Raw genomic sequence first — 12,269 nt, 5'->3', positions numbered from 1 at the left:
TCTAGTCCAGTAATTTTTCTTTAGACATTTTTATGGCTTGTGCATAAAAATTTTAGTGCCCTTCTCTGGATTATTTCCACAGCTTCTGAACCGAACTGGGCATGCTGAATACTGAAGATGATGACTTAATAGTATTTATTTAATGAAAGGGTATTTTCTTTAGTGCAGCCTCCCTGGTGGTGTTGTTGCTTAAAGGTTGACTGAACAGATGTTTCTGCTGAGCTGTCCATAATCATGACCATATTTTCAAATTTGATTTAGATTTTAGAAATGGAATAACCCACATAATTTCCAGCACAAAACGATGTATGCTTTCCTACACTAAATCAAAGAATGGTTTGGGTTGGAAGGGACCTTAAAAGACCATCTAATTCCAGCCCCCTGCCATGGCCTGAGACACCTTGCACTAGGCCAGGTTGCACAAAACCCCATCCACAGGAAGTACCTGTATGTGTGATAGATAACCTATCAGGTTAAGGCACAAGCCTTTCATTTATCTCAGACCTGGAAGAACCACATTGAAAGTAATAACATGTTTGTGTTATTGAACTATAATAACACACTTCAGATGGAAATAAAAATCAATTAGTTTTTAATATATCCAAGGATGGAGAACTCACAACCTGTCTAGGCAGCCTGTGCCCTCACTAATAAATGTTTTACTTTATGTCCATATGAAAGCTCCTGCCTTTTGGTTTGTACCTATTGCCTCTGGTTGTGTCACGTCCTTTTATACACATTGGTAAAACTGCCCCTGGCTCTTCTCTTATCTAGGCGAAGTCCTAGAACTGGACAAGGTACTCTAGGCGTGGCCTTACGAGCGTGGAGCTAGATGGGATGGTCTGTTAAACTCACATCACAATGGCATTCATGCCACTGCCTCTTTTCTCACCCCTAAAATCTGAACTAGACCCTAATCCACCCTATAGAAGAGGTCTGCACACATGGTGGTCCCCTTGAGGGCAACAACCACTCTCATTTTCTTCTCTGCCTGTCTTTTGTTTCAAGAGAAGCAAAAGCTTGTCAACAGTTCTGATATACATAAAACAGAAAGGAAAGAGAAATGTGCAGAGAAAGGCACGGTGTAATACTGGAGAGAAACAAAAATAGGAGGGGAATGAATAGTTAAGGAGTCGGTAATTACCAAGTTTAATACAAAACACTGATGATTTCAGGTCTTGAGGACACAGATGGTAGGGATGTGGAAGAAGTAATGCAGCTGAAGACACAGAGTATTTAAAAAAGACAGGCCTTGCAAAAACCCACAGCCAAAATACTGCTTCTTTGCCTGAAGATAAGCAACACTCAGAGGCTCATCTCAAACAGAAAAATGCACACATTTACACAGTGCTATGACTGATGAAAAATCCATCCTTTCTTAAGTCAGCTACCATGTATTTAAAGCCAACAATGGCAGAGTTTCTGAACAGGAGGTTTATAAACAGGAATATAAGAAAAATACTCCTGACAAGATGTAATTATCAGGACCTTTTTGCTATTGTGACCACAAAATAGCCACACTAACACTGAGAAATACATGAATGGTAAGAGACACATCCAACACTATATACATATATAAATACAGCAGACAGCAATAGATGGTCTGACTCAAGAGCTGCTGCCAGAACAAAGTCAGCCATCACAACTTCAGGTCTGGGGAGGTGACATGGATAGATATCAAATCATCCTATGGCTCTCTCAGCAATTCTGATGTACCTCAGCTTGGGTGTTCATGTTCACTCTGTGTAAGCTCTCTTCCATGGGTCTCACCTTTTCACAGCAAAGGGTAACATGACCCAGAATATGGCTAGTTTTCCTCAGTTCTGATTATGAAGTTATCAATCCTTACCAGAAAAGCTCTTTGTCATTCCCACTTGATCATCGACATAAAATAAACAGTCTGCCTTCAAATACAAAATGAAGAGACAGATTTTGAAGACAGATGGTGAAAGTGATTCTGAGTATTACTTTAGTCCTATAAAAAATAACCAGATTAAACTTCGAAGTAAAACATCAAAGAATGAAAAAGAAAATATCTCCTACTACAGGAATAATTGCTTCAGACATGAGGAGAAAAGCAAGAAGCATCTTTTAGAGAAAGAAACAAAGACCTTTTCCATCTTCACTAAAGTGGGAAATATGCCGAGTAAGACTGAAGAATTGCAAACATATGTTTTCAAAATGAAATGTGACTTGTTAATTTAGACCTTGTCTAAATCAAGAAGACAAGTGGGATAGCTATATTCATTCCAATACACTGTAGTGTCAAAAAAGACAATAGAATCCAATCTGTTGGAGCTCAGATGCAAGAAATTAGATGAAGAATTTTAGGCAAGTAATAAATCTGGCAAAATGAAAAGATAAAGCATGTTTTAAAATGAAACAAAACCCAAGCAAAATAGAAAAAAACATGCAGCAAACAGTACCTTCTAACTGCATTCAAATTCTAGAAGTAACAATTAAAAGCTTTTTCTCTAATACATACTCCACATAATTAGTGAACCCCAGCATGTCAGAACACACAGCAAAAAGCAAGTATTTATTAAGGTACTAGAAAAGACACATAAGCCTGGGGGGAAAACAGGCAAAATAGAAAAACATACATGGATTGTGACCAAGACAAGCATGTATGGAACTTGTTTAAGGTAAGATGACTAGAGAAAGTTAAACAATATTAAATTATCCAAGAATGCTCATATTATGTGGAGAGTGCAGGAAAAGGGACATAAACAGCCAGGGTTTATTCACCTAGCTTTTAATTAAAATTATAGACTTATACCTTTGAGCCCAAGAAGCATAAGGTGAGGGGAAGTTACATGTAAGCATCTAAAATTAGTCAGTCATCTTTGATGAGTGTCAAAAATGAAAATCCTGCCTCCAATTCCTTTTTTCTAGGCATTAGAAAACACTGTCCTTCCATGCAAACAAATGGCTGCATGTCCTTAACACAAGACAGAATAAGCTAAATGAAATTTGAGTCTAAATAATTCAAAGAACAGTAATGTTGTGAAATAATTAGGAAAAAAAGTCATTTCTTTTTTCCCTTTTGTATTTAAGCCAAACAAATATATTGGAAAAGGGTAAGGGGAGGGAAAGGCGATGGGAGAAGCAGAAAGAGGGTGAGAGTAAGGGTGAAGAGGGGGAGAGACTGCTGCAGAAGCATGGATGGATCACTTCTGCTTGATCTTCCTTTTGCTGCAGAAGCATGGACGGATCACTTCCGCTCACTCTTCTTTTTGCTGCACCTGCATCCAACATCCTGTTTCCAGTCCCTGGCTGTCTTCAGATTCAGAACGGTAAGGAATGTTCTGTTCTCCATCTAATTCCAGTGCAGCCCTACAGTGGCAACACTGGAGGCCCTGCAGACCGACTCACATCACTTAATGTGATGTGCACTTTGCAAGGGAGGCACAGTTGGAACACTACACACTGCAGTACTGCAGTGCATCCTTCACAGCTCCATAACTTGGAACACGTCAGTCTCTTGCGCCCATATATGTTACCACTTATGTCCACACATTAGTTATACTCTCGTAACACAGCTCCTAGCACAGTGTTTTAAAAAGGCACTTATGTGAGGCACTTACTTTCCCACTGGAAGGGAGGTGCTTTATCAGTTCTCTTTCTAAAATACTAGTAATTCTGTCAAATGTAAATGGGGCTTGCATTGCATTCAAAGTCCTCTTTTTTTTTAAGCACTAACAGCTGTGCACCGTACTTTATAAAACTTGCTTGAAGGGAACAAGAGGGGAACTAAAAGCTTCACTAGTCTGCATCAGAAGAACAACCTTGAGTGAAGGGCCCCTCACACATCAGAAGGACTTAAGGGAAAGGATGCTGCAGAGACAGCTGTGGCTCTTGTATTTTTAGCTTTCAGGGGGCACAGCACCATTGCTGTGTCCTACTAGATGTTCCAGCTGAGTTTAGCCTTGCTACAGACAAAAGCAAATGCAATAGTTCTGCTAACACCTCTGCAAAACTTGTTCTTAAAGATGAGATATATTTTAAGCGTGACAAGAGCTTGTAACTAGAGCTTTAGAAATCAAACAAGAACTTCCACAACATGGATGCGGCAAGGTGGAAAACACCGTGTCACACTTCTGAAACACAGTGACCAAGCCTGCAGAAACACAAAACCATGACACTTAATCAAAAATGTAAAGCTTCCTATTCAGATATGTAGACATACTGATACTAAGGAGGACCTCTAGGGATTACTGCAAACCAGCAAACAAGAATTCCATTACCACATCAATCAGAGCAGCCAGATTGCAATGCAATTGCAGTGAGCCTTTGTGGACTGCCTAGGGAAGCTAAAGAGTAGCTTTCCTGTAGCTAAAGACAACTGGGATTTTAAAGTAAAATGCTTCAGCTTTCAACTCAGTAAAGTGAAGCTGATGGTTGCTGTTAATACATGACTGTGAAATACACACATACGCCATCCATACAGGTGTGTTAGGTAAAATAATATTAACTTGCTCTTAAGGACAGAGGGTCAGTTACAAACAGTAACCTGTTTGAAAACCCTTGGCTAGCTCAGCTCAGGAATCAGACCCAGAATCTGATTGAAAAGGCAGCTTAAATCTTCAGAATGTCTATATATATCTAGTCTGCAAGATACCTGCATTAAAACTACCCTAATAAAGCTGTACAAATAAAGCACATTACAACGACACCATGCTGTCCACATCAACCAGTAAAACCGAAGAAAAAATGTCAGCTAAAGGGAGAAATGTGACATAAAATGACCTTCAATTACTGCACACACAAGGGTGCCAATTTAACAGCTTTTTAAATCTGCTTAGGTGCAGATGACATATGTTACATTTAACCTTCAATTGCAAATGTTCTCCTCTGAACTAAATGCTTTTGTCATAACCCTAAAACTATTTCAGTGTAAAACTCAAACATTTACAGGAACATAATAATAAATATTTGAAAGCTACTGATGATAGAGAATGGAAAAGGACACAGCTAAAGGGTTGTAGTATCAGCAAAAATGGCAGCTAAGCAAGATAAGGTAACCATTTAACTACCACTACACAATAATTCCATGGAAAGAAACATAAAATAAACCTGGAAGCAAATAATACACACAGCAGTAATTTCTGCAGTTGGTCTTTTTATAAAGGAAATTCTGCAAAATACCAATGGCAAGTATAATCCTCAAGCACTGATGAAGTTAATAAAACAAGCAGGGAGATGGTTACATTGCTACAAGAAAGAAACTGTGTAAATCAAGCTTTGCTTACTCTCTTCTGATATAAAACGAATATACAGCATGATACGTACTAAGTGTTCAGAATGTCAGATACCAGACTTCTCTTCTTGTCTTTTACAAAGAAAAGAATATTTTGCAATATTCATTACCCACTCTCCACCACAGAATTCCAGCTGATGTGCTTGGGAGTTGGAGTAATTTTGCACATCAAAAACAATTGTTACCTTTTGCTATCATTGCTCAAACTGTAGGAACAGATATTAAGCTGATTCATACTGCATGAAAACAAAGAGGTTTGCATTGGAGTTCTGTAGATAACCTCTCCCAGAATTACTTCTTATTATTTTAAACCAGAGTAAATCACTAACTGACATCACCCTGTGCCTTTTCTCAACACAAGGTGAGAAGGAATCTTTGCAAGGTGACAGAGTCAAACTGGAAGTGCCAGCACCAACCCAAATCAAACAGGCCAAGACAGAAACACAGAACCTGCACCAACCTTGAAATAAAAGGATACTGTGATGTTATTGCATAGCAATACTAGCACTGACCCAAGAGACAGGAATTATTTTGGGATTCACTGATTTAGAAATTAAAAGAAAGAGAATAAAGTGGGTTTTGACCCATTTTAGAATCCTTTGAATTGCGCATCATGTTTTTCCTTTTAGTAGAACTGACCTGCTACAAATGTGAAATATTCACAGGCCTTTCTGCAATACTACCTGACTTAGGTAATTCCTTAAGAATACTGAAGTTTTTAAGTAACTAACTTTAATATCTATAAACTGTACATAAAAGAAAATTGCTAAATTTCATTCATTAAACAAGTAAAGATGAGACAAGATATAGCTATTACTGGGATTTTTCTCTACTGTTTTAAATGCTCTTCCTGAATAGATTTGGTCTGATAAAATGGCACTGCTACCTAATACACACATCTGAGGAGGCTTTGCAGTGTTTTTCTAGGAAGAAATTCACATCCTGTGTGAAAGGGCAGGGCAGGTGCAAATCACAAGAGGCTAAAAAGAGTCCAATATTACCAGAAGAGAAAATGATAAACAAAATTAAATTCTCAAAGATCAGAAAGGTGTTAAGCAGTCATAGAGTCCGGAAAGAAAGATACTTTTTTTTTTCCCCAGAGCATTCAGGAAAGATCATTTTATTTAACTCTCTCAGGATTAGTAAAATCACTTCAGCTTTCTGCTACTCTTCAGGTAAGGCTGCACTTCTCTTCTTGGAAGCTAAGTAGGTGGGTGTGTTTCCCTTCCTTTTGCCCATACTCTGGTGTTAAGAGCAGAAATTTGACTTTCCAGAAGCACCAAAAAGGAAAGCTGGTGTAGACACAATATTGCCAACTGCCATTCCTTTTCAGCAACCTGTTGTACAGATCTGTTACTCATCCTTGCACAATATACATTGGTTAATTAAAATTTAAAGACTCACTGATGCCACACAGCAATCTACCTACAGAGAGAAACTTCCTGCTTTGAAGGTGAGTTTTACTGAGAGGTGGTCAAGAAAGCTTCTGTTACACGTAATTATCAGCTTGATGTATCAATGTCAGAGGCAGGTATTTGATGAAAAATCCATTGATGTTTAGCTGTAGAATGTTCTAATTAGAGCTGTAAAGAGAAACACTTTGCTGGAATTTGTGATAACTGAAATCTCTTGTGCAGACACTTTTCATATCGCTTCTACACCTGCATGTTTTCTACATCTCCAGCTCAGTCATATAGATCTCCCAGGGAATCACTCAACAGGCTTCTGTACCCACTGAGCTTCAAGGATTTTGAGCCTTTGAATTCATACAGATTAACAAAGAGCTGAAAATCTGCATGTTCAAATTTCAGTCATGAGGTTCCCAGTATCCAGTGATGCAAGATTTTGGAGTAGTCTGCTAAACAGACAAGTCTGGGACATGGCTGCTTCTCAGGCACTGATCTCTTCTCTGTGGTGACCAGTGAAAGGACCTGAGGGAATGGCCTGAAGTCGTGCCAGGGGAGGTTTAGGTTGGATATTAGAAAAAAGGTTCTTCATCCAGAGGCTGTTTGGGCACTGGAGCCGGCTCCCCAGGGAAGAGCCTACAGCACCAGCCTGACAGAGTTCAAGAAGCATTTGGACAGAGCACATGGTGTGATTCTTGGGGCTGTCCTGTGCAGGGTGAGAAGCTTGACTGGATGATCCTCATGGGTCCCATCCAACTCAGGACATTCTATGTTTCTATCATTTGAACAATGTCTACATACTAATTCCCTCTGAACCCAAACCAAAACAAATAAAATCCTTGATAAAATGCATCTACCATAACTGCCAACTTGCTCCAATTTCTTTCATAGGCATTTTGAATACAGAAAATTACACAAGGCCTCATTGCTATTAAAATTTAAACTAATATACAAGCTGAAATCAATTTAAATTGTGAATATAACTCATGATATGGTTTATCTTTTACCAAGGAAAAAAAAAGGGCAATGATCCTATTCTTCCACTTTGTCAAAAATCTAGCTGGAGTAGGAAAAATGACAGCATGAACATCAGAAAAGTTGTTCTCAATTTCTTCCATTCTGGGACATCTTTCCTAAGGCTTTCTGTTCCATGGGCTCCAATAGCTCCCCAATAGCAACTAAAAAACTTGAAAACAAAAGAAAGATCAGAAAACACATCCCAACAAGCTCCTAACTTGTCCCTGAACTCTTCTTGAACACACGAGACTAACCAAGGTTGGGACAGAAGTAATTTATTTACAATAAACACTTGCACACAAAAAAATAGAAAACCTCAACTCCTTTAACTAATGGTTTCTAAAAATGCTTATTCAAACTGACATATGCATGACAAGTTTTGGCTGAGTACGATTTAAGGAGGAGGAGTTATACCACCCAGAAAAATGGTGTTTATGACAGAAATGACAAAGAATCATTCATCACGGGATTTTTCTATGTGGAGCTCTAATAAAGCCTAAATGAGACTGCACTTCACTAGTAATTTATTTCACAGATCACTATATATACACAAATAGCATAACTCTATTACATTTTTATAGTGCCATTTATTACTGTACTTCACATACTATATCCACATGGCAACACAGAAATGCAGCTTTCTCTGGGGAAGACAACAGCAGCCAACTGCAGAGCAGCACACAGGGAGGAAACCCTTCTGAGCCAGAAGAACAGAAATAAGAATTCTCAGACGAATCAAGAAAAGCACGATATAAAACAACAAAACTGAACCCCCAGAGATGTGCAGCTAACTCAAAGAATAGTGTTGCGCCATTTTTGCTTGCCTGATACCCCATTTGATTTAGAAAGTAGAAATAAGAGGAAAACTGAATACCCTTGCCTTGTTCAGTCAGAGTGACCAACAACAGAGACTCCCACCAGAGCTCCCTGGCTGAAATTCTCTCTCCTTTTACTTGATCCTTGAGCACTACACTGGCATTTTCCACTTGCCATGGGAAGGAAAAGAACATCAGCTCAATTGCTTTCATCAGTCTGTATCTGGGATGCCACACTTTAGGCATAGCCAAGGATGTATTCTCAAGACATCAAGAAAAGAGATGCATTTCTTTCTCTGCTATGACTTCTGCAAAGTGAAGGTTCAGGGCTATTCCACTCTCCACCAGAAAACAATTTTCAAACTATCACACTTAGAGGCCAAACATTTCCATTACACTTCCAGAGATGACTGGTGACTCCTGCCTTCCAAATGCAGGTGAAAACCTGGTATGCTACACAAATCCACAGAATGCTGTGAGAAGATGACAGATGGAAGGACACCTGCAAATGTCTCATCACAATGTTTGCTTGTGAAGTAACAGTGTCCAATTATGTAGTGTTGGGCCTCTGAAATAACGTATTGTATGCATTATTTGAATGCCTTTTGAAATAAAAGTTAAAAAAATGCATTGCTTTTAACTAGTGAGGCATCTTTAAATTCAACAAATATTCTCTTGATTTTCTTGCCAAAAAACTCTGCTGTAAGAACACTGATAAGAAGGTAAGTGGCTTGTCAGCTGTAGATACTCCATTGTTAAAAATAAATTTTAATGTAAAAAACTTCTAAATAAAGACCCCATACTTGAAATGTAATTTATGAACATTGGGTCTTTGATACTTGGAGAGAAAACATGATTTTACCTAGTACATTTTTTTTAATCTCTTCTATGAATTAACTGGAAAGAGAACAAAAAAATCCAAACTATCAGGAAAATGTGTGCTGGGCACTAAGCAAAATCTGTTTGACAGCAGGGAAAAAAGTTTTCTTAAAACTTGTCAATATTGACTTTGACTGCATTGTGGGAGCTTGAGAATAAGTACATTTATACTGTTTGTCCTATGGATCTTGTTTTGATGTTCCTTATCAAGCATTCTGTTATTAAATGCATAATTACCATCCACAACATATAGTATCTAATTTGATAAGAGGCTGAGTAAATGTACATCAGTACAATTGTTCTTTCTCTTTTTGTGTCATATTGCATTTCTTCTCCCTGCTTTAGTGGTAGACTAACTACTTACAGTTTAAGAAATGAAACTTGCAATACTGAAATGAAATATTTATTTAAGATGCAGGTTTTAATTAGTCATTTAAATTATCTGCATTCTCAAGTTATTACATTAAAAGAGGGATACTGACCATCTGCAAAAAATATAATGCCCTATTTGGGTAGGTTAATGAGTCTGAATTAAGTGTATGAGTATTCATCATTGAAAATGGTAAGACTGTTTGAATCCCTAAGTGAGGCAAGTGAGCAAATGAAATTGGTTTGCACTCTCTCTTCTGTTTTAACTACTAGACATGCTGGAAAGCCTTTTTTATCACTCCAAGAAACCCTGCAATCTTACCACCAAATGCAGGAAGGAACAGACATTGTAGGAAAGATCATGAAACTGAAATTTTATTTCCAGCCTGTTACTCTCCAAATCATTTTCCTCAACAGATCTGAGCACAAAGCCTTAAGCTCCGGAGAAGATATTCCTTACAAAAGTGTGAATGAGTGGACTCAGTGCACTGGAGCTGAGAAAGCATCCATAAGCTTGTGTGAAAGGTGAAGGGCAGGAGAACAAACTAACAGAACTAATATTGACCTGGACATTGCTGGTAGAGCACCAAGGATGACCACAGGTGAAAAGAGACCCAAAATAAAGCAAGGCTTGAGAATGAGAAGTTTATCTTCAACACCATAGGTAGAAAAGCTAATTAAGTGATTTGGCAAGTTTGAAAGATTTGCTGCCCAGTTTCCATTTAGACAAATCAGGGAGCTGCACAGTTTTCAGGAAGCAAAGAAGCAGGAGCTGGTTTTAATAGATAAAACTTCACAGTCATTCTACATCTAACAGTTTTACCTAAGAAAGAACTGAATTTTTCTCCTTACTCTGTCCTGGAACAATTCCTAGTCAGTCAAATCAGCCTACACAAACACACTGTAAAAAAGTCTTATTAAAAAAAGAAATATTGTACGATGCTACTTACCTGCCTGTCTACTTCTGGAAGCAAAAGCAGGAGGTATTGTTGAAAATGCTGAGGTAAAGAAGCAAAGGTGTGTTTATTTATTAAAGCCCTCAGGTTAGTGTTCACTAGAATAGATCCCGGAGTTTCTATGTCAATATCCTCAGCTTTGGTCCATTTCAAATGTCCTGGAGTAAATAAACAGAAATAACTTTAAACATAAATAAAGGAAGAGAGTAGGAACAAGACTTCTTTTTAAGTTTTTAGCTTTTATTGTATAATACAGTAAGCACTAGAGAAATGGTACTCTGAGAAGGGTAACACAGCCTTTTCTAGGTGTTATTCTAGGTGTCACAGCTTTTATATTCCCTGCATTTGTCTCTTGACCTCTTACAGGATCCATGTTCCACTCAACATCACAGCTGACATATTCTTACTTTCAGCTCGAGACCAACTCAAATGAGCAGCCGCAGAAAATAATCCTGTCATGTCACCACCAATAATTATATAAGCACCTACTTTCAAGCAAAAGGCTACTTGATGAGGCTGATGTGAATCAATCATTATGGTCAGCTTCTCTGTTATCATCAGCAGTGCCCTATGGCCTGCACAACTTGTCCCATTGCACCTGATAAAACTACCTCTGTGAATAGAGAATGATCAAAGAGATGAGAATATTTAATATGTTAATGTCTGAAAGCATGCATTTTTCAGAATTCTCCTAAGAACTGATGATCTAAAATGATCAACACACAGAAGGCAGCAGCAGGAGTTATGAGATTAAAAAACAGAGTATGCGAGGGACAGTACAAACCCAGGAGTAAGATAAAGACCCAGCAGAGGGAAAGGGAAATACACATATGGCTCATGCACAGTGCTACAGAACAATGTCTTCTTACTTTACCCAGTGGACAGAAGGACTATCAGCTTAAATTCTTGCACAGTAAGAAGTATATCTGTTAAGATACTGGGAAAAGAAAGCTTTCACCCACCAAGAACAAGGAGACACTGGATTAGATCCATAGGGAGGTACTACAGTCTCCATCAGTGGAAACCTTGTAAGAATATGTCAGACAAATACCTGTCAGTAATGACAGATGCATATCTGATTTTGACCTATGACTGATGAGCAAATTAGATGACCACTGGAGATCCTGTGTGGTCTGATTTTGTTGGTATTTCAAGGATAATATTTAGAAGATACCTTTTAAAAGCTTCTTAAAGAGCTACCTGCTTCAAGGTATATATACTGCTACAATCCTTTTTTCCTCTAAGTTTTAATATATCCAAGTCCAGGTGATGTGGCTGGAAAAACTCAAGAGCTTCTAAACGCCGCCCCCCCGCCCCGAAACTTTTTCAGGTTTCAGTCCGTGGTACTTTCAAATATTTCAAAGATGGTATAAGAGGGATTTGATCTATGTAAAACACACACTCCATCAGAATCTCTAAAAAAGTGATTTAAAGATTATTCTGCTGCTATGAGCAATGATGGCATTTGGCATTTACATAGGACCTCTCAGCAACAATCACAACTGACATGTTAAGAATAAATTATGCTTTAAAAATGAGAAAATTTGGGCATACTGATTATTAGGAA

General features: G+C 38.2%; 1 protein-coding gene across 1 annotated transcript in view; it reads right to left on the bottom strand.

Annotated features, from left to right (window-relative positions):
- ASXL3 (additional sex combs like 3, transcriptional regulator) overlaps positions 1 to 12,269 on the bottom strand; it is a 114,283-nt gene that overhangs the window by 30,479 nt on the left and 71,535 nt on the right. The window contains exon 10 of the mRNA XM_017727397.1: positions 10,697 to 10,860. Within this exon, the coding sequence (XP_017582886.1) occupies positions 10,697 to 10,860 (164 nt within the window). The remainder of the gene's footprint in view (positions 1 to 10,696; positions 10,861 to 12,269) is intronic.

Source organism: Corvus brachyrhynchos, unplaced genomic scaffold (assembly GCF_000691975.1).
Source record: "Corvus brachyrhynchos isolate BGI_N302 unplaced genomic scaffold, ASM69197v1 scaffold60, whole genome shotgun sequence".
Taxonomy (NCBI): Eukaryota; Metazoa; Chordata; class Aves; order Passeriformes; family Corvidae; genus Corvus; species Corvus brachyrhynchos.
The sequence above is the reverse complement of the archived record's forward strand: the minus strand, read 5'-3'. Positions and strand labels throughout refer to the sequence as shown.